Source organism: Plectropomus leopardus, chromosome 6 (assembly GCF_008729295.1).
Source record: "Plectropomus leopardus isolate mb chromosome 6, YSFRI_Pleo_2.0, whole genome shotgun sequence".
NCBI classification, from domain to species: domain Eukaryota; kingdom Metazoa; phylum Chordata; class Actinopteri; order Perciformes; family Serranidae; genus Plectropomus; species Plectropomus leopardus.
The window spans coordinates 17,800,042-17,821,745 of NC_056468.1; the positions used below are offsets into that span (position 1 = coordinate 17,800,042).

The following is a 21,704-nucleotide window of genomic DNA, read 5'->3' on the forward strand; positions in this document are numbered from 1 at the left end:
AGTAAATAATGTGTTGATCTTTGCCTGCACTTGCTTTGAAGTCTAAAACTGTGGGAGTAGGAATTTCAGTAAATGTGAAAACCCTGAGGTCATGTTTTATTTCAAACATGTCAACTTTACACTTTTTTAACTAATCCAGGCCTCCAAAATGAGTTGTATACTGTAAAATTATAAATCTATAGTTTGATATCATTGCAAAAAAATATGGATTTTAGATACCAAGATATAAAAAAATCAAACAAATGTTTCATATAGAGTGAACTACACTGTATTTGAATTTTGATTGAGAATTGAATTGTGTTTGATTTCTGTGCTTATACAGTAGTGGATTTTAATATGGTCATCTACATAATTAGGAAAAAAAAGGTAAATAAAGTGGGAATACAGTAATTAGATGTGCCACAGAATTAGAGTCCGTTAAATCCATTATCAGTGAACATTCAGTCTTGGGTCGGCCGGTCATACACCAACGCAGCATCAAGTGGCGCTGTGCTGGAATCATAGCAGCCTCTTGCTTGTCTAGTCGCCATAGGACACAGGTCTTGTTCACACCACCTGATAAAGGAACATAAACATTTTCTTGTATTTTTTTTCTTTTTAACAAAAAAGAAGAAGAAATTTGACCTCTCTTTTCTCTATTTTACCTGAGAGCTGCATAGGTGTCGGATGAAGAGGCTCCTTTCCAACATGCATGATCGATGAGAAGGGCACCTGTTAAGAGTTGAAGGGGAACTTCAAGGGTTTTATACACTTAAGTCTTTACATTAAAGCCTTGGGGAGTAAATGGATGGTAAATGGACTTGCGCTTGTGTAGCAAAAAAGACAATATCTCTGGTTCTGCGGCATCAATTTTGATATATTTTTTACTGTCCGTTGAGAGTCAGACAATGTTACAGGAGTGCAACTAAATCAGTGATGTACTCTTTTAATGGAGAGGAGTGTACATGTGATTTTGGTGCCTACCTATGTAAATGCGAGCCAGGCTGTACGCCATGTCTCTGGCTGCTAGTTCCAGGTAACCAGGTGCTCTCGTAGCTGCCAACCGAACAAAGTCCTCCAATTCAGACAGAGCACCATTTACTGCTTTCACTGCCGGGGCCAATGAGGAAACACCTGATGCACCTGCAAGCAGGGACTACAAAACAAGGAAAACAAGTGCACATCACCTTCCTGTTCAACTCATAGATGAGTTACTGAACTTGTTTGACGGGATCACTCCCTGACTCCTCACCTTGACATGGGTGAAGTAGGCATGAAGAACCATTCCTGAGCTACGCGCCACACAGCGCAGCACATCAAGAGACAGAACATTTGTGGTACCTTCCCATATGCTCAACACCTGATATTGAGAGATATAAGTGAACTCCAATATTGTAAAAACTGTAAAACATTGTTTATTTTTCTATACTGACTTCACCTGAGCATCACGAAGTAGACCAGGCAGACCAGTATCCTCGATGTAGCCCTGTCCACCGAAGCTTTCCAAACCCTCCGACACCACAGCCACCGCCTGAGAAAAAAAAAGAAAACCTGTTAAGAGTTTCTATCTAAACAGTGAGATTACTATGACATTTTTTACACACTATGCACCTGCTTCCCAGTGTACAGTTTGACCACAGGAGTGAGCAAACGCAGCAGGTGTGCATCAAGCTGCGTCGCCATGCCGCTTTCTTCTCGGCCCAACAGACGACACACATCCATCACAAGAAGGAACGCTCCACGAGTCTCCACCTGTCCATCAGAAGGAAACATGAGTGAAGCATGATGGGAAACTTTACAAATTGTTTGTGTAGTTTGTTCAGCCCTTGCAGGCTCACCTCCATCCTTGCCAGAGTCTGCATGTGCAGCGGGTGGTCTTTAAGAAGCTTTCCAAAGGCAGTGCGGCGAGTGGCATAGTCACGAGCTAGCTGGACCACCCTGTGAAGAAAAAAAAAAAAAAAAAAAAAACCCCCCCCCACACACACACACACACACACACACACACACACACACCCCATCATGAATGGGCTTATTTATAGCATGTTTTTAGAAATCAGAGCAGGATTTCGGGCTGTAGCATGAGTAGTTTCTTGCCTTCTCATTGCAGCTGCTGCAGAGACGCTGTTGTGGATGCGGGTTATCGTCAGCATGTTAGCTATGGAGGCTACTCCTCTCCCTTCCTCTGATAGCTGTAAACATAAAAAAGGAATAATGGTTTCCATTATCCCATAATTATCATTTTTGAACTGCCAAAATCTGTTCAAGTCCACTATTTTTAATGGTACACAATGCAGGATTGTCAGTTACTGTTTGTAAACACACTTGCCAGCGAGGGTGGAGGATAAAACCGACTCATTTGGTATTTTGCCTCCCTATAATTGTGTTGTTTCGGCACGATGTCTATGGATGCCTTACAGCCTGGCACCTAGTCACTACATTTTTACAATTCCTGACCTCACTGAGTTCTGTGTGGTAAATGTTCAAAACACAGAAAATATAAAAAAAATAAGAAATTAACAGGCAGATTCTCTGCAGAAACATACACCAACACACGCTTCTAGTGGGTCATAAATGATGATTGAGAGAGATTACTTCTGTGTGAGTCTATATATATTGTTTTTATTTTAGGAAAATCCTGCATAGTGTATCTTAAAATCTCTCCAGTCATAATAGTTGGTGAAAATAATTCCCTCTATGAACAATTTGAATTGTGTTATCAAAGGCTGAAATTAAATTCTGAAATATCCTTCTAATTAAAGCACAAATCTTATTTTTTATGAATGTGTAGGAGGAAAATCCTAAAGTGAATGAAAAGTATGTAATTTCAAGATGACAACAACACGCCATAATTAAAATGCTATGAGCCAAATGTTTTACTCTTGAAGAAAACCAAGCCTACACTGGATGGCTTTATAGCTACTTTTTATAGGACATGGCAACCATTTCTGACATACATGAAGATGCTAAAAAATGTGTAGTCTGCATTAACTGTTCCTTATTCAGAGCAAATTACAATGGTTATAGACAACTGTGACCAATGTATACTGTATCTGTCTGTATGATTATGTGTGTGTATTGGCAAAAGTGGAGTGTAGTGGCCAAAAAGGGCTACATGTAATTTTTGGGGATCTTTTCAAATTTTTTATCCTGTTTATTTTATTTGAGAATATGTGGGCATTTCTTTGTTTACATGTTGCTAGCGAATGTAAGCTTGGTAATTTTCATTTATTTTCACAGCAGCATTATTACACGTGTGTCCATGGATGGGACGTATTATTTTTGAAATATAATGTATAATTTGGAATATAATATATAAGGAAAAGTCACCCTTCCTCCAAACTGTTTTAAAGCTCAATAAACACAGACAGTATTTGACTGGAATTTCCCCCATAAGTGCGGGACACTGAAATCATCCAGGACAAACGGACCAGCATCAGTTATTTAACAAAAACCCTTGAAAGAATAAAGGTGTCAAGGATTTTAATGTTAAACAAGCTAGCATCGTCTCCACTGAAATACTATAGCATAAGGAAAGGGAACTCCGTCTCTTGTTTCCATACAATGTTGTTCTGTATTTCCAGATAAAAATGGTTATTGATGAGACCACTGTGAATTTTCTACTTGGCAGAATAACACCAGAAACATTCGGCTTCTTCCCAAAGCTTCTGCATAAACAAAGCCAGCTGTAACTGATCCAGCGCAGGTTCGCTCTAACACAGGCACTGATCATATCTGCATAAAAGATGCTACACTTTATCATTCCTTTAACAAATGATGACGTGTAACTGACCCTGTGTGCCGGCAGGCCGTCCAGCAGTAACTCAGCAGTCGGCATCTGTCTTGTGCCCAGCTTGTCCTTCAGTCTCTGAACCTCTATACCCTTCAGCCGGCCATCGTCATCTCTACTCACCTCTGCGTAAAACAAAGACAAACCCCTGCTGCCCTGTGGGACAGAGACGAGCACACACAAAAACACACACGGTACAATGAAATCACCTTGTAAGTCATTCAAGAGGAAGGATGACTGATGTTAGAGCATGTCAGCGGTACCGGAGTGGTTGCTCCTGTTCTGTCCTGCACTCTGGCCAGCGTGAGAGTCATGTCTGCGTCTGTTGCGGATGTGAACCACTTGAAACCATGTAGTCTGTATGAACTGTCTGTCTGGGGAACAGCAACTGTCTCTGTGCCACTGGCTGAGGAGATGGAAGACAGGGAGAGGAATCTCGTGATAAATTCTGAATGTCTTGTTCTGCACAAGAGAAACTGTATATTTAATTAAAATTGTTCAACAGATAATTCAAGTAATAACAGTTAATTATCACTGAGACAAATAGAAAATGGATAGTTTACCATTTAGTAACACTTTCTGAGTTTTTCTGAATGAAATCTAACCAACTGTCACAAACTCTTTTCAAATACAAACTGTGAGTGTCAGTACTGACCAACGTCAGATCCTCCCTGTCTTTCTGTCATCCACTGTCCAGACGTCCAGAAAAGATCAGGCTGACGGGTGGTCAAATGACTGTAGGCTTCATCTACTGGCCACGAAACACCTATGGACTTTATAAACAGAGCAGATAATCACTCGCCGTGTTTACAAGCTCAGAGAAGGTTATTTGGACATTTACTAACAGCTTACTCTTCAGCTGTAAAAACATAGGCATACAACGTCTAATTTTGGACTGAATTTGGATATAGCTAAAACAGGATGTTTCACTTCATCCTCCGTTGCCATGTTACTGTCTGTCATGCACATGTGCTCTTGTAGAAAAACAAAAGAGAAGCAAGCAGGCATCTTGTTTACATTAATGAAATATAGGTTACTTTCCTGCATGTAAACACAGCTACTGTTTAAAGTTAAGCCACCAAAACAGTGATGGTGCTCCTTTAAGAATGTAATATTAGTCATATAATTTATTTTTCTGACACACCTGGATGACTTTAGCAGCTCCGTCAGTCATGGCCAGAGGACAGGTGTAGAGTCCAGAGGAGGGAGAGAAGATGTACAACTTGCTCATTTGGTACACACGACTGAAACACACACAAAATCTCTCCTTAGTTTCTCATTTAGAACATCTTATCCTGTTAGACACTGCCAAAAATGTTTACTGAAATGGAAAAATGACAGGAAAGCTAACCTCCACTCTCCAAATGACCTCTCATAGCCAATGGCAACCAGCCCTTCCTGTGCCGACAGGTCTTTCATACGTTTCCAAGCTGAGGAGGTCACGATGTGATCCACTCTGCGACCCCACGGGTCAAAGTGCAGCAACCGTGGAGGAGAAACCTCGCACTCTCGGCCCCACTCGTCCACCTCATTTGCCACTCGCTCTCCAAATGCACACAAGTCTGAGAAAACTGCCTGTGAACGAGTTTATGTACAAACGGTGACACGAACAAGACCTCAGCTTGACAAGACAGATTCTGTCTTCTCGATTCCTCAAGTTGCCAAAAATTCACATGCTTTTTGTTGGAAATAGGAGTAACATGGATTGTGGAACAAAACTTACACATTAATGGCTGCTGCTGTGATTTAGTAAATTAGCTACTTGATGTTGCAGCAGCAAAACTGCATTGTGCAGACTGCATTAAAAATTTAACAGGTTCTTTACCATGCTTGCATATGCTTAACTGTTTTTTGCAGCACATACATACCAAAACAATTTGTTAGTTTAACATCAAACAATTGCATTTTAATATAGTAATATACCCCCTATACATACTTAAAGGTCAATTTTGTAGACTTTAGTGGCATCTAGTGGTGAAGTTGCAAAACTGCAACTTCACCTATGTGACAAGCATGGGTGTATGAGGAGATCTGGATCCAATCCCGACAAAGAAACGAGTCATTTTGCGGGGGTCCTCTTGGGACCATCACATGAAAAGCTCATAGGTGGTAATTCCTGAGTTTGGCCACTACAAAAATTGTGCCTTCAATGCCCAGCACACTTCCTGATCACCTGGTGTAGCATTTAGGAGAGTTAAGGTGGCCGAAAACACAAATGGCCTTATTTAGAGCCAGTGTTTGGTTTGTCCATTCTGAGTTACTGTAAAAACAGCATGACATTTCTAAACCCTTGGTTTCAGCGAATTAGAGGTGTAGAAAATCCAGAAATTACAGGGAATTATAAAATAATGACAACATGGTTTTGGAAGTCCCACTTCTGCTAATAGATGCCCATAAAGCCTACACACTGGACCTGTCACCTTCTGCTCTTTGCATCTAAAACAACTAATATGTTATTTCTCAGGTGTTACCAAAGATCCAACTGCAGCACAGTATTGCTTCATTTCTGTCTAGTATAATTAAATCAGCAGCTGAAGGAACAGGTTTGCTCCCTCCTCACCTCTTGGGGCACGTGTCTCCTCAGGTATCCTCTGAGCAAGGCATCTTCTAGAAATGGGTTCTTCAGCACTGGCCTTTCTTGAAAGAAAGATCCTATCTTGGCTCTGGAGAACGGCAGAGAGCCTGCTGCCTCCCAGAGCTGATCTTCATCAGATCTTCTTGTGCCTGGCTCAGCTGCACTGGCTGATCTGATGTGGATGAGAGGTCTTGGAGCGCCACACAACACCCTGCAGCAGCCTCCAGCTACACGTCTGCTCAGTAGGGCTGAGCACAGTGACATGGCTCAACACCTGCAGCCTGAAATAAGAAAAGGGAATCAGCACAGAGCCACCAGATGATGTATTCAGCTGTGTGAAAGCAGGGAGAGAAAACACGTTGGGTTCAATCTATTCAGCAATTTACAGCATTAATTACAATGCAAAATATCAAACATAAATAAAAGCAGAAATATACAGTATGCCTTTGCTCTCTCACATATGATGTTACTTAGAAGAAGGCTATATTTTAGTAATATTTCGGCTCTAACGCAATTTTTTTTCAGGGAAATGACAAAGTGAAGTTTCCAGTGAACTTGCTGGCTTTTGAGGGGCAAAAATATATTTTTGACATACAAACATAAGTGCTAAAATGTCCACATATTTCTTTTACAAATGTAGCAGATTACAATCTTCTTAAAAAGCGAGTATTTACCGTTAACCGGTTTAAGTGATATCCACCAGTACAAAATAAAATTTAATAAATAAATAAAATTTCTAGTAAAAAAAGAAAAAGAAAATAATAAGCAACTTACTAACGTCCTGACTGAGGATCACCAAAGTGGGTCAAAGTTCACAGTACTCAGTACTATCCTTTTTGTGCAGATATTAGCTTGTCAGTATTTCATTTTGATTTAATTACAGCCTAATGGTTAATCCAGTCAATAAACTGTCAACAAGATTATTAATTTAGGCCTTCATCTAACTGAAGAGAAACCTGAAGTGAACCGAGCTCTGCAACAGCTACAAATTGGCAAGTTAACGTTAGCTAACATGTATCAGGCTTTTCTATTTCTATATCCGTGTCCTTGGCGCTTTTGGTCGTTTTCCATCGATAGCTACTTTAATAATATTCAATCGCCTGCATGTAAAACTCATGAGCATCAAAAAACGTACGAGAAATCAATCAATCATTGCTTGAGAAATGGGACAGCCTTACCTGCAGTTAGCCCAGCACTGTTTACATCCACCACAGCCGCAACTCACGCCTTCAAAATAAAAGTCCCGTTCCCCGTTAAAGGGTCCGTTCAATCAAAATACACAAAAACACATTAAAGCATAAACTCTGTATAAATATAATCTTTTTATACAGTCTGTGCATTAAAGTGGTATGCTGGCAAGAAATTCAAAATTATTATTCAAGAAATAGTGTCTGTTACTCTGGGCCATCCATAAAAATGGACTATTAACAATTTTCATAAAAGATAACTGTTAAATTGAACAAATGAAATTCAGAACACAGAAATAATTTTTTTCTTTCATTTTACCAAAATGAGATTTAAATCATCTGATAAACTGACCCTTCCAGAGCTGTTTTTATGAAAATGAATGCTTAATTGATTGCTTTTTAACTTTTACTGAAAAATTTAGTTCGATTTTAAAATTAAGTATCCCTTAACAAATATTTTATTTTGCATGTAATTATGTATCAAAATAACCATATATTTATAAAAAGGTGTTGCTGAACCTGTTTTATTGTTTGAAGTAAAGATTTGTCAAAAATACAGAATCCTTTGTTCCAATCAGAACAAAAAGACTGAAAGCATGCACCGTTTAATAAAACATTTCCATGACATGTTAAAAATCTGTTCAAAAGGAAGAACACAGGCACTGAATTATGAACACACAACTTTTGCATCTAAATGAGATTTCTTTTCTTCCAAAATAAAACACTGAACAGTCATAATGTAAATGCAGGAGGGATATGAGGGAATAATCATACTGATAAAACCCAGTAAGTAGTTTTTGTTTGTGGGTGCGGCACACCACCCAACCGTAAAATATTAACCTGGTTTTCTTCTCAGACCAGGATGGAGGAAGGTAAGGGGCAACACTGACGTGTTTTTAGTGTACAAAAATAAAAGTTAATGTTTAAGTACAGGCTGCAATGCAGCATACAGCCCAGTCACTTGGTGCTTCCAAATCTCACCTTATGATGGACCAAAACAAGGAACAAACGTAGTCTGCAGCCGTCACAGCATTAGCTGACTATATAAAGGGAGCATAAAGGTATTAAACCTACACAAAGTATTTTAGAGGTCGATCAGGATAGGATGGCTTAAACATAGATTAACATATATAAGCAGGTATATAAAAAGGACTAAAGAGAAAACTACCGGCTACCCAACAATGTAGAAACACCAGAGAACCTGCCCGAACTCAAAGACCGAACTGCTGCTGACTGAACGCGATCAAAATCAAAACAAAACTCATGACAAACTTATCAACAGCCAACTCTGCACATGAGCATGAGTCCTCAGGTAGACGTCGGCAATTAATGGCTGGAATGAAAACTGCCAGTCTGTTAATGTGCGTGTACTCTGTCTGTCTTCTTTAATCACCCTTAGTGAGGAGGTCTTCTATGTAGGCGTCAAGCTCGTCATCTGTGTTTATGTCAATGTCCTAAAAGTGTAAAAAAGGTTATATTACTTACTGCAAACAGCAGCAATTACATAACAAAAATTCATGGACAGCTAAGAGGGAACAGTGTATTTTGTGATAATATGTCAAGTTTCTTGGAGGCTTGCTAAGTGCAGAGGAAGCAATCTTACCTCTTGTACTTTTTGCAGGAGTGCTACAATGTTTGTTCGTAGTTTCTGTAGTTTCTCGTCGGCCTCCCTCAGTTTCATTTCATTGCTGTTGCTCTTCTCTTCCACAGCTTTGGCCCTGGCATCAGCTCTGCTCTGGTACGAGTTACACAATGACTGGAGACCTGATTCATACTGTTGGAAATACTCTTTCTACAACAAGGAGGAGAAATACATCAATACAAAGGCATTCAATACTCCAGAAAGTTAACACATTCCTAGATCTGATATGAATTATTTCACCGAGTAGTAGGGCTGCGTGATTATGGCTGCATGCAGCACAGAAACAATTTTTTTTATACACTCTTTGCATATGACTTGTTCACATCTAAATTCAAAATACATCCAACTGTTGGATGATAAAGGATGATGATGGATGATTTCCATTTACAGGCTGCTGCTGCAGGGTGTGTACGCAACAAACACCTCTTTAAAAGTGGAGGCTGCTGTTATTTTAAGAAGCACTTGATTTGATATGAAGCGGAGGTTCTATGAGAGTCCTATGAGTTCTATTGTGTTTGTTTATTTGTGGGAATCTTAAAACTTAATCCTGATTAATAATCAATTCATTGTGTAGCCCTAATGCGTACTGTTGCTAGACAACCAATTTTCCACCAGATACAGTTCTGCATTCTCTAATATTTCAATTGCTTTCAAATTAAAACTACTTTTTGAACCCTAAGGATCAATCTATTAAAACATCTATGATTTATCTCACCAAAGGAAAGCCCACCAACTCCTCAGCCGTCATGCTATTAACATCGTCCTTTGGGATCCGAAAAGCAGGAGGGAAGAAGTAACGCAGCATTGTCCTGGAAAAACAAACGGCGCAGTGAACACACCACAGTGCTATGAAACTATGAGCCCTGGCTGTCATAATTTACACTGTGTGTGCTAAGTTCATAGCCATCGGCTCACCTCAACATGGTGACCAGACTGTCAGTCACCTCGCGACTGGTTCCCGGTTGAGTAGTGTCAGGCTCCATGGGTGCTGGCCCCTTCTCACCCTGTTGGGTGTCAGGCGTCTGAGAGATTGGAGATGGCGGCCGCATCAACCGGACCTCATCACTACCCTTGAACACCCTTCACAGACACACACATACAAGTATAAGAAACAAATTAACTCGTAAAGTCAAAAAAATATGCCCCGAATGCTGCAACACAGTTTCTTACCATCTGTCTTTAGGGGTGGATCTGGGTACGTAGTCAAACTTCACTTTCCAGCGAACACTCTTTTTATTTGCCTCTACAGCAATGACTTTGCCTGTGTACCACTCTTTGTTCACACGGACTTCAACCAGCAGGCCCTTATCTGTATGAAATAATACATAGGTAGAAACTCCTATTCGAGTGTTTGTTTTTCAGTTATATGTGTGACACTTCGGTGTGGAGCAGTCAATCATCTTACCTTTCTGAGCATTTTTAATGTTGATCTCTGGTTCCTCCTGTTGGGGCTTCTCAGATGTCTGCAAAAACAAAAAAAAATCTAAACCCCCACAACACTGAGACACGCTGTTAAATAGTAAGACAGAGTGAGGCTGAAAGAAGCGATGTGCATCCCTGTTCATGAGAGAAGTGGAAGTCCCATAGTGATCTCAGGCGTTGAGTGAAAAGTCATGCATGATTGCGGCTGTTAGAAGAGTACGACTTCAGTTTTAAGAGGATTGTTAGAGAAGAGAAGGATAATCTGACGAAACCCCCAGATCAGCTGAAAGGTTAATTTGTCATTGTTAGAGGGTGTGCAAGACAATGCAGCCAAGCGTTACATGAGGGTAGTAGAGAGAGGGACCGAGCAAAACTACCTTCGCTTTAGCCCCATGCTGTTGCATGGAAACGGATTTAGGGGTAGGGGTTGGTGTCTGCCGTATAGGAGCAGAAACTCCTTTCTTCTGGGTGTTAACCTGCAAGGTCAAGAGCAGAGTAGCTCTGATTGGAGTTTCAACCACCTACTTAGCCATCCAGCAATGCCAGCATTTCCATGTTTTCTTCATGAAATGAGCCTAAAACCAATTTCGGCGTCATCATCTTGCCATCCAAATACTGCAGGACGCTAATTAAGCAGTGCTCACTGTGGTTTATCATCACTTCGAATGAGCTTCGATTATCTGTCATCATATTTTATGTTGTCGTCATAACCCAACTAAAAAAATGATATAAAAACATCCTCAATTCCTTGAATGAGGTGATTCATCAGATCAAACAAGTCTTCTATTAAAAGTAACTTTCTTTACTGAATGAATTTAATTTACGGTGCTGCTAAACCGTCAGTTTTTGAACATGGTGAAAATACTGTTTTTGACAGGCTAAACGGCAACAAATATGGATAGAATGATAATATTTTGTTAGATAATAACATGCTGTGAATTTTATCAAGCTCATCAAATTTTGACTTTTGCACTTTATATCACTCTGAAATAATTGGAAATGTTTGGATCACACAAGCTGGAAGCAATCCTAATGGTAAGAGTGTAGCCTAATCTTTATCTGCAACTGTGCAGAAATACCAGGTTTAGACTGAACAGACATGCAAAAAAAAAAAAAAAAAGTAAAAAAGCTGCACAGTATTTGAATGATGATTTAGAATTCAAAGGTCAACATTAAACTTTTTGATACAGCCCTACTTCAAAGTCTCCTGATATAAAGATCTGCAGCCTTTGTAACCCTCTTTCCTGATTATCTACTTGATTTATATCTGTGACACTTCATCTGTTATGGAAGAACTTCTTTGGTGTTGTAAACAAATAGCTGCCCCAAATCTGTTTATTTCTGTCTCCTCTCCTTCACTTTGTCTCCTTTACTAACTCATTTCCAAGAGGTGAATCCCTTGTGAGCGACAAGTGTTTCTAAAGCAGGAAAGGCAGCAAGCTGCAGAAAACAGACAGCAGCACACGACATTTCAGCGCAGTCCTCACAGCTGACACAGCGGCACACAGCTCATGCTGCCATTTCATTCTGTATGTTGAGCGGTAGTAATGAGATGCACCATTAAACATCTGAGCTACAATCTCTTTGATGTGATCTTGAGGAAAGCCTGCTCGAACTGTATTCTGTTGTACGTTTACCTCTTCGTACTTGACGCGTTTAGGAGGTGAGGCTTTCTCCACTACTTTCCCACGGTTACCAGCTGCTGCAGCCATCTTAGATTTCTTTATCTGTGGTTCTTCCTCTCCACTCTCCTCCTCACTCTCGTCCTCGCTGTCCTTCTCCTCTTCTTCTTCCTCCTCTTCTTCCTCCTCCTCCTCACTGTCCTCCTGCTGTATGATTCTCTTGCGTTGTCCAGCAGAAGCTGGTTTGGCTGATGATGCTTTGACAGATGTCTAATCAAGGAGAAAGATATCACTGTTTCACACAGTTTTTTGGGCGTTTTCTATGTAAATGCAGCCATATTAAATAGTTGTATCAACCAAAGCTTCCTTTGTTTTTTTTTGTGGTATTGGTGGAATATTTCCTAAAACCTGTTACTTACCCTGGAGCTGCGGCTGGGTGGGGGTGTTTTGGCAGTAGCTTTGGGTGAAGGCTTAGCTGCAGACGGAGGAGGTTTTGCTGCAGGTGTTGGTGGTTTTGCTGCACTTCTGGACCTGGATGGCTCGACTTTAGGTGGTGGAGGTGGAGGGGCGGGTGTTCGGGTGGGGCGCTGAGAAGCTGCACGAGATGGAGGGGGGCTTTTTAGGTGAGCAGGGAGCGGAGGGGAGCGAGGGCGTGTTATGGACCTTTCAGAAGATCTTGTTGCCTGAAGGAACAACATGTAAAAAAGGAAACACAAACAAACAAACACTTCAGTGAGATACAGAATGAGATCTGGATCACCATTAACTGCAGTGTTGGTCAGCTGCTGTGTGCTTAATTTGTTGGCCAACATGTACAGGCACTTCGATGTCTGTATTGAATGGCTTTGCAGCACAATCAAATGCTGTCAAGCAGGTTACTGATCATACACAGTAAAACTGATTATTTATAGTTCTTGTTTGGAAAAGTCTGTGAAATTCGCTGTGACTCACTTTCATTAAATGGCAGCATAATTCTGACATTCTAACACATTTTAAATTTTTTTTTTTTTTAATACCTGTAATACATTTTCTGTTATTGCTCACATTTCCAGTGACATTGCAATAACATTTTTTTAATGATGCCAAGAGTTTAAGAGATAAAAAGCAACTGAGAGTAGTTTGACGGAAGTATTGAGAAAAAAATCACAAAATTAGATACCAACAAGAAGCACAGCGTAGGGAGTTTGTACCTGAGACGAGCTCTCTGTTGGTTTCATGCTGACCTCCAGCGGGAGCTTCTTTACATCTGCTGCAGATTTGATGGTGCTAGTTTTCTGATAAGATAAAGTACAATTTATTATGTCTTGATGTACTCAAAACAAAGATCGACACAATGAGAGAGAGATAGAGAAGGGTTAGATACCTGCAAAGCTTCTAGTTTCTCCTGCTGCTGTTTGATTTTCTCTGCTAGCTCTTTCTGTTTGTCCTCAGCTGTCTGTTTATCTTTCTTTAGAACACCACATGGCAAATTCTGTTTCTGTTCGGCAGCGTCACACCTGAAAAAACAAAATACACAATATATATAGCATGTAGGAACAATACGGCAATATCATGACAATGAAAACTGACATGCAGTACATGTTAGATGAATAATTCAACTAATACTACAGCGTGAATTGCAACATTAAAGCCATATCCTATAAAACAGTATTCTGTGTGGACCTGTCCTGGGTGCCGTCAGGGTTCATGAGACAAACCCAACTGTCTGGGTAGCGTTTGTCCACAGCATCCATCTGGAATGGCAGTGTTCTCCACTTTAAACATTTATCTGAAAATAAATTGCAGAGTCAGAGAGTCAGTGTGAGCTTGTAGCAAGAAGTTAGTTCGTTGAGATATAGCATGCGTGTTTTGTGTGCATATCTGAAACTTACCACACTGAATAGTTAATGGTATCTCCATAGCGCGACGTCTCTTGTATCTCTGCTCTGATGACGGAGGTGCAGACCAGCTGGCAGACAGGTATCCAAACTCATCCCAGAACTTTACTATGCCTTTCTGAGCTGCACAACACACACAGACACTCAGTTTTTCCAACAATATACTTACAGCAATATGTTATTTATTCTTAAAAAAATAAGTTATTCAACTGAATGTTTAAAGTGGGCATTACTGCAGTGAACACAAACCCTCTTTTTCCTTACTGCAGCTGTGCAAATCTGTTTTGTTTTGCTTTATTTGAACTGTGTAGGTGAAGTGTTGGCGACAACTGAAAATCCATCAGTAAAGAGAAACTCACCAATGTTACTGTCCTTCCAGTATTGAGCTAAATGTTCCCCCATGGATTTCAGTAAATGTCGATACTCCTTAGCATCTGCAAAGTCCTGTTTGTTGTGAGTGGGCTCCAGAATTAAATATGGGACATCCACTACTCCGACCACACCTCCACAGGCCCTAAAACACACAAAATCACATAACTATAAAATGTTTATTTAATCATTTAAACACTGTCACTTCTACATCTCTTAGTGCATATATTACTCACATGCCTCCCTCCAGCTGGGGGCCTGTTTTCTCATACATCTTGATGAGACGAGAGCAGTTGTAGACAAACATCCCATCCAGGTCCCTCTGTTCAATGTTTACTCCGAATATAAAATTCAACTCCTTGGGCTCCTTAAGTGCTCTGAGGAACAAGATAGTGTCTGAGACTTGTATTGGGCTTTCTTTTCAAGTAAGTATTCTACATTATTTCTATGCGTACAGAACTCAGTTTACAGGTGTATACATAAATTACACAGCAATTGTTTTGATCAACACATATTCCAACATTATTATACATTTCTTAAAATTTAAAACTTTATTCTAAATGATTGTAAATCTATGAAAAGGAGAAATAAGGTTTTTACAATGTTGTCTATCATACTTTTGTTTGGCTTCGAGAATCCTTTTCTTCATGTCATAGTCCCGTCGAAGCATCATGGCTGAATCTTGAACCTTCCTCAGAATTGCCTGGAGGAAGAGAGAGCGGAGGGAGACATCAGTCGAGACACAACAACAACCATAGATTTAGGTAGAAGTTTCTGAATATTGTCAAGTTCTAATGTAGAAACAGGCATGTTTTTGCTTAGACCTGTTATTATGAAGAAGGTGTTAATTGCACAATAAAATAGCAGCAGAATATCACTGGTGTTTGGATAAGTTCCCTTTAAGCCTCCCTTTCACTATGAAATTCTATCTGCCATCAGGTGCAGTCTTCCGGGAAAATGAAGACTCAATTTACGGCACAAAGAAAACTTTCTGCCACCAATAGAAAAAAAAGTACAGTGCATTTGATTTCTCCAGCAGCTATCTTTTGGTATACCCAGTTACCAAAGACAATTAATGTACATTTTTTGCAGTTACTATCGAAAGCTGCGCCAACAATAATACCAGTTAAAAAAGCTAGTGGAGGAAAGGCTAAAAAGTTATTGGTTTACACTTTAAGACAGAAATGTTGTAACTGTTTCAAATTAAAAACTTGTTTAGATAATTGCATTTGACAAATTATAAATTAAATACAAATTAAATATCCTCTTTGGCTTACCCGCGAATCTTTTGACAGGTCATCTCCTAATCTGGCCTCCAAAGCTATCTGCTTACTCTCCGCCTCTCTGGCTTTCTCTTCCGCTGAAATGGATAGCAAAGTTGTTAACTGATGTGTTTGAGGTAGTCATAACAAACATCATGGTAAAATGTAAACGAAAACACAAATGTCAACACTGACTCACCAATCTTAGCAAGGTGATCTGCTTTCTTCACTTCTTGCTCAGCACGAGTTTTGAAACGAGTCGATGTGTATTTATAAACCCTGTAAAAAAACAAAAAAAAACGGTAATGTAAGTCTCATTATTGGACTAAAGCAGCTGCAGACACACTATAGTTATCATATCACCTTGGTTTATATAAACAGCAGGACAGTCTCTTGGTCCTGACTTTATGTCCCTGGATAAAAATCCTCATGCGCGGGTCGATGTACAAAACAGCAGCGTATGCTCTAAATGACCTCCTCTCTGGCTTCCTGTGAGATAAGGAAGGGCGCAGCACAGCCATCAATAAAATCAACTTAAACAAAGGTTACAAAATGCAATTCCTTTCATCATGGGTTAGATGGTTAAATGGAGTCACTCACACTCCTTCAACAGGCGTCCCAGCCATCAGTATGTCCTGGTGATCTGTCTCTACATCCAGCTCTGGTTCTCTGTTGTCCATCAGCTTCAGATTATAGATGATCACAAGAGTGCCTTTCAACAAAATAAAACATAAAAGTAAGCATCACAATATCAACCCCCTCCACAACAATAAAAATGAAAACAAAAATCAATGTTAAAAATAATATTGACAGAGTCTAGCTTTATCCAGAGACATCTGAAGCATCACTTTCAGGAAATGCTTTACAGATCATTTTTACAGTGATATGAATTTAACATAAAGTCTTCACATGGAAGTGTTCAGCATGCTTACCACTGCTACTTTCTATTTTGTTGAACTGCTCCATCAGCTGCTGTTCATTTTTAAAAGGCGAGTATTTGAAGATCAGCTCTGTCTCTATGGCGTACTTCTCTGGATCAGAGGTCAGCGGTTCCTTGGTCTTCAGATCCCAGGAGGGGAGGGGTACAATCACCTGAAGAGAGACAATTGAAAGAAGTTTATAGATACCTGACAGGCTTCAAGTCTAACAAAAAACTCTCACTAATTCAAATTGAAATTGAAATTCCCTCAAGGCGTCCTTGAGATATTGTGTTTACAAGAATGGGCTGGATGGATGGACAACCCAAAAACACGATGCTTCAGCTATTGCCGGCGTGGAGGCATGAAAAAAGACCCATAACGTAAGCTAGAACTAATCAAATTTAATCACTTACTTTTCTCTATCCATTTGATCTTTTTAGAAAGAAATTGCCAATCTGCCTCACTGACACCGTTGTGAGCTGGGATAATTGAATAAATGTGTACATGAACATTTTGTATAACCTACTCTATATTTCTGCATGCTGTTATGTGTACATTTTGCTTTTTGTATATTTCTGGATGCCGCTATGTACTGGCTGTGAAAACACATACCCCTCTCGGCCAAATAAATCTCAATCTGTTCTATTGTTGCTGACTGAGATTCACATAGGTTGTCTAGCATATAGACTTAGCGATAAACTATTAAAAAAATCGTATCTAAAAATGAATTGCTCACTCTTTCACTTGAAGAAAACAGTATTTATCATTTAGTTGTATTGTCAATTAATTGAGGGGTTTTTTTGAGTATGTGGCAAGTACCTACATATCATCAAATATTTTAATAATGCACATTTAGTTTCACCATCACGTCACTTATCACTAAAAAATCTACCATCTATGTCACAGCATTGTATAAATACTACTGCCTTTCTAAGTGATCCGTGTCAGCCAGCTTTCTGTGTTCTGTGTCAGTTAGTCTGCGTTTAGTCTTGTCTCTGTCTGGCCTGACCCGAACGCTCGTCTTTGTTGTCTTAATTTCTCATCTTTGTTGTACTATTTCATCATTGTCTAAGTTCGTCGTTTTACTCATCTTCATTTATGTTGTACTCATTTATTGTACTCGTATTCATTATAATTGTAATCAGAATTGTATACTCATACTTTTGCTTGTATTAAACATTTCCTGTTTGAAGCTTCAACCAGTGTCTCCACCCTTCAGAATTCATCACAGAAAACTCATACTATCACTAACAATGGCATCCTCTGTTCAACAGCTCTATCTATCAAACAGTTGACTCTGACCTCATCTAGTCCCTCCTCTTCATGGAACGTCCTTGACAGGAAAAGGCAGGTCAGCGTGTTGTCCTTTTTTGTGAACAAGATGAAGTCTTTCCCAATACGCATGGAGCCGCTGTGAACACCAAAATGTTTTTAAATGATACGTGATATGATTGGAACACTATTGTACCAAATATACAATTTTATAATCACACAAGAAGTAGGTGAAATGTCTTACGATTTCAGTCCGTTTCCATACTGGCCAATCTGAGTGGACTCAGGGGATCGTTTACTTGACTTTCCAAACTGAATCACATGAGTTGCCTCATCTAGTAAAGGAAATATGTTCATTATCATCATTCACACACGATGTGGAAAAACTAGTCAATCTTCATTCTGACTGAATAGAAATGAAAAAGAACCCGCTCCCTCTGTAGATATGAAGGACTTAATCTAAACCAATGAAAAAACACATCTCTTAATTTTAGGTGATTATAAACTAATGAAAACACAGTTATGAATATTATCTTCCAGTCCTGCCAATAGATCTGACTAAATCCTACACACTGGACCTTGAAGTGATTTCATAAAGTAGCACTTACGAGGGTCCATTCCAATACCGTCATCCAGAAAACAGAGCATGTAGCCGCCCCGCAGCTCTGGTCTTTTTTCTGTCAGCAAAGCAGAAGGGGGAAAAGACAATGATTGAATGTGCATGCTTCAGTGTGTGAAAGTGGGTATGTTTTTCTGAGGTGTACCTGAGTAGATGTCTATTCGCGTGGCATTGGCATCTCTGTAAAAGAAATAAAATCAACTATGAGATGTTCTACTTGTAACAGAAAGTATATCTAGCTTTTTTAGACTTCATTATTTGTCAACAACAGTATGTTTTGTTGCTAATCATTATGAGTACCGTGAATTGTCCACAAGCTCTGCCAAGGCTCCAAATAAGAACTCGTGGGTTGTCCTGAAAACAGATCATTCATTTAATTAAATCACAAACTTGAATTTTAAGAGGGCTTTAACTTGAGTTAACAGAGCGAACTGGTCATAGAAAGAGGAAGAAGAGGAGATAGTTGCTGCCAAAATCTGATCACCACAAATTCTGCGTGGGATTGTTCTTCAGATAAACAACCTATATTTCCTTAAGTCTATTGAGGGATACTGTAAATGACAGTGCAAATAAAACAGAGGATTGCTACATGTATTTACTGGTTCTCTATAAACCACTCACATGTGTTTGAGCACTTATTCATAAAGTACACAGAGCCTCTTAGTTGGTACTAAGTACCACTTGATGACAACATCTTGTGATAAAACAACAATGAAGACGGTAACTGTGTCATGTGATTATAACTTACACCTATATTAAGTATGTAATACTAGTATAAAAGTCTCTTCTCCATGAACATTTAATATATATATAAGATATAATACATATTCTTTGCCAACCCTAGTTAATTGTTACTCTATCAAGTGTCACATGTAATGACAAATGCCCACCAAAAGTTCACCAGCTATTTTTAGTTCTATTAACAAGACTTAATTGTTTTAGTCCTTCTCTGGTGGTTAAACCCTTCCTTGATCTGTCCATAATCCCTTAGCAGTGGATTTGAAAATGAGCCCAGGATGTGATATCATCTGAGTTTCTAAATTTGTTGACTGATGAACTAAAACATGTTAAACATGGCCCGTTTTTTCTAGTCGAGCTACAACACAAGAAAATGTTTTGGTCTGCTTGTTGTAGCAAGGAGGACTGGATCCATCTTTATGGACAAAATGCAACTGTCTTTTCATGACAGTGAATACTGTGAACCTTTTTTTTTCCAGAATAACAATGAGTGCTATTCAGTGAATTTAGTATTATCAGACAGGTTTTAAAGTCCAAATAAGTCATGACACATATGGTTGTGAACAGAAAGCCATAATTCAAAAACACAATTCACTCAGACATGAACTGATATTTTGGATGACAGCAGCACCGGAAATGAAGATGTACCTGAGACTACTGATGACGGCAAAATTTGGTTTTGTGCGATTTATTTATCATATCACAAAGCTTAATTAGAGAATGACAAAGCCAGCTCAGATGACATGAGCTCTGAAAGTGACAACCTGTTAATCTTTCACTGCAGGTAAAAATGTCACAAATGGCAACATAAAAAATATATTGCAGTTAGTAGTTCTTAATAAACATGCACAGGAAATATTGTTTTATGGTATGTGCCGGGTATGTAATAATGTTAAAAAAGACCATTTTAAACTGCAGGAACAATTAATGCTGTAAACAAAAAGTACATGTTTGTAATTTCACACTTTATACACACAGACAGACGAGTTTAGTTAATGTTAACTAACAGTCATAATAACAAGAATCACATAACTGACATAATTAAAAAAAACAATGTTCCCTTCTCTTCTATAATCAGATGATCAGGTTTAACAGGATTTAACCTGTTTCTCTATTCAAATAAGATTTTAGCTTGGATTAGGGTAGGTATACAGAATATTTATAGTTGTGAGGTGCATCTGTACAATCAATATTGGGCGTTGACCTGTTGTATCCCTGCCACCCATGTGTGAGTACAAAAATGATTACATGGATGATCTGGTAGTCTAGTTGGTGGTCTGTAGTATTTTCAATCACAATTATGTGTAATCCCAAATGCACAAGCACATATTAATTTCCAGCAAGGAGGTACTTACGAATTTGTGTGCAGGTACTCAAATGTGAGCTGAGCCCTGCTCAAGTTGCTGTAGTTAGAATAGGCCATGGCCACGGAGAATTATTCCTGTTTCCTTTCGGATTTCCTGTTTATCTTCTTCCTTTCCAATCCACCTCTAGTCCAGAGCTTTCATCCTTAAGAGGACAGAAAACCATCTTAGGTCTTGTGCATCTACATATAATGTGCCTCACTCCATTAACTCACACCACGGACATGATGTGACAGCAGCCAATGTGGACACTTTACAACAACACGTAGGGTTCAAGTTAACACCAGCACCTTAATAAAAGCCTGTCCCCGTGTGATGGGGAACCACGTGAGAGGCCTGCTTGCTGTAAGAACAAAATATTATGGCAGAGAGCGCCTTTGGCCACAACCTTAGCTATGAACACACTGCAGCTTCAGCAGAAGACAGGTCTTGGTCCAGCTATTTCACAGCAACGTCAGAAAGACCAAATCATGTTTGGTGAAAGCATATGATATAAAGGTTTAAGACATTATGCCTCAACTGCCACAAACGTTTAACGGTAGGCTAACATGGGCTAACGGACATTTAGGTCTTTTTGAGTGTTTATGAGATAACGCTAGCTTGCTAGTTAGCTTCACCCTGTGGAAACATGTTAGCTAACGTTAGCCCCAGCGACTCATTTTCACCGACTTTGCAGACCGTTTGCCACTGTGTAACGGCTTCGCGTTGGTGTAATAATATGTCCAAAGAGGAATACATACTTTGTAACGTTATGTTTCCTTTGCCCTGGCAATAAACGATTCACAAGGCCGCGAAAAATCCAACCACTCCGACGACGTTAGTTACTTGGGCATCCTCCGGTCTACAGAAATCCCGCCTCTATTTTTCTGTACTCAGCCAATAGGAAGGCAGCTTGTACAGATTCTTAACGATGATTGGAGGAGAAGTCTTGCAACGTAACATACCAGTGGTGTCTCTCACTGAATTTATTTTTTCGGTCGGTTTTATGAAATGACAGGTTTAAAATGAATATATTCACCAGTGACAACACACAGTTACTGGAGAAAAATCTTTATCGTGTGTTTGTCAA

General features: G+C 39.4%; 2 protein-coding genes across 4 annotated transcripts; both read right to left on the reverse strand.

Annotated features, from left to right (window-relative positions):
* Nucleotides 1–252: 252 nt before the first annotated feature.
* On the reverse strand, nucleotides 253–7,566 carry LOC121944344 (acyl-CoA dehydrogenase family member 11-like). 2 transcript variants are annotated; one of them, XM_042488103.1, is made up of 15 exons: nucleotides 7,520–7,566; nucleotides 6,327–6,622; nucleotides 5,118–5,341; nucleotides 4,911–5,010; nucleotides 4,422–4,539; nucleotides 4,030–4,172; nucleotides 3,770–3,922; nucleotides 2,074–2,168; nucleotides 1,818–1,917; nucleotides 1,591–1,731; nucleotides 1,418–1,510; nucleotides 1,232–1,339; nucleotides 964–1,135; nucleotides 645–711; nucleotides 253–555 (listed from the first exon to the last, which is right to left on the reverse strand). In XM_042488103.1, exons 2-15 carry the CDS (start codon nucleotides 6,603–6,605, stop codon nucleotides 441–443), a joined length of 1,908 nt encoding a protein of 635 aa, XP_042344037.1. In that variant the 5' UTR covers nucleotides 6,606–6,622; nucleotides 7,520–7,566; the 3' UTR covers nucleotides 253–440. The 2 variants fall into 2 exon arrangements, with proteins under 2 accessions (XP_042344037.1, XP_042344036.1); XM_042488102.1 differs by lacking the exon at nucleotides 7,520–7,566 and adding an exon at nucleotides 7,116–7,489.
* A 470-nt stretch (nucleotides 7,567–8,036) lies between these two features.
* morc2 (MORC family CW-type zinc finger 2) lies at nucleotides 8,037–21,465 on the reverse strand. 2 transcript variants are annotated; one of them, XM_042488502.1, is made up of 28 exons: nucleotides 21,376–21,465; nucleotides 20,627–20,780; nucleotides 18,834–18,887; nucleotides 18,679–18,713; nucleotides 18,523–18,591; nucleotides 18,159–18,249; nucleotides 17,945–18,053; nucleotides 16,655–16,814; nucleotides 16,323–16,434; nucleotides 16,086–16,211; nucleotides 15,922–16,001; nucleotides 15,738–15,820; nucleotides 15,078–15,163; nucleotides 14,697–14,837; nucleotides 14,451–14,605; nucleotides 14,086–14,214; nucleotides 13,877–13,982; nucleotides 13,578–13,710; nucleotides 13,405–13,488; nucleotides 12,634–12,897; nucleotides 12,230–12,484; nucleotides 10,970–11,068; nucleotides 10,576–10,633; nucleotides 10,341–10,479; nucleotides 10,086–10,250; nucleotides 9,886–9,979; nucleotides 9,132–9,320; nucleotides 8,037–8,982 (listed from the first exon to the last, which is right to left on the reverse strand). In XM_042488502.1, exons 2-28 carry the CDS (start codon nucleotides 20,692–20,694, stop codon nucleotides 8,914–8,916), a joined length of 3,153 nt encoding a protein of 1,050 aa, XP_042344436.1. In that variant the 5' UTR covers nucleotides 20,695–20,780; nucleotides 21,376–21,465; the 3' UTR covers nucleotides 8,037–8,913. The 2 variants fall into 2 exon arrangements, with proteins under 2 accessions (XP_042344436.1, XP_042344437.1); XM_042488503.1 differs by lacking the exon at nucleotides 10,970–11,068.
* Between the last annotated feature and the right edge of the window lie 239 nt (nucleotides 21,466–21,704).

What these genes read in the sequence shown, in the direction of transcription:
- LOC121944344 (XM_042488103.1), bottom strand. Translation starts at nt 6,605, where the DNA reads ATGTCACTGTGCTCAGCCCTACTGAGCAGACGTGTAGCTGGAGGCTGC. An exon ending in ACAGGGAGGATCTGACGTTG is followed by an intron (nt 4,173 to 4,421) that starts GTCAGTACTGAC and finishes CCATCTCCTCAG; the next exon opens with CCAGTGGCACAGAGACAGTT. An exon ending in GTCTACTTCGTGATGCTCAG is followed by an intron (nt 1,340 to 1,417) that starts GTGAAGTCAGTA and finishes TCTCAATATCAG; the next exon opens with GTGTTGAGCATATGGGAAGG.
- morc2 (XM_042488502.1), bottom strand. Translation starts at nt 20,694, where the DNA reads ATGGCCTATTCTAACTACAGCAACTTGAGCAGGGCTCAGCTCACATTT. An exon ending in TGCTGTTTATATAAACCAAG is followed by an intron (nt 16,002 to 16,085) that starts GTGATATGATAA and finishes GTTTTTTTACAG; the next exon opens with GGTTTATAAATACACATCGA. An exon ending in CAACAGAGAGCTCGTCTCAG is followed by an intron (nt 12,898 to 13,404) that starts GTACAAACTCCC and finishes TTGTTCCTTCAG; the next exon opens with GCAACAAGATCTTCTGAAAG.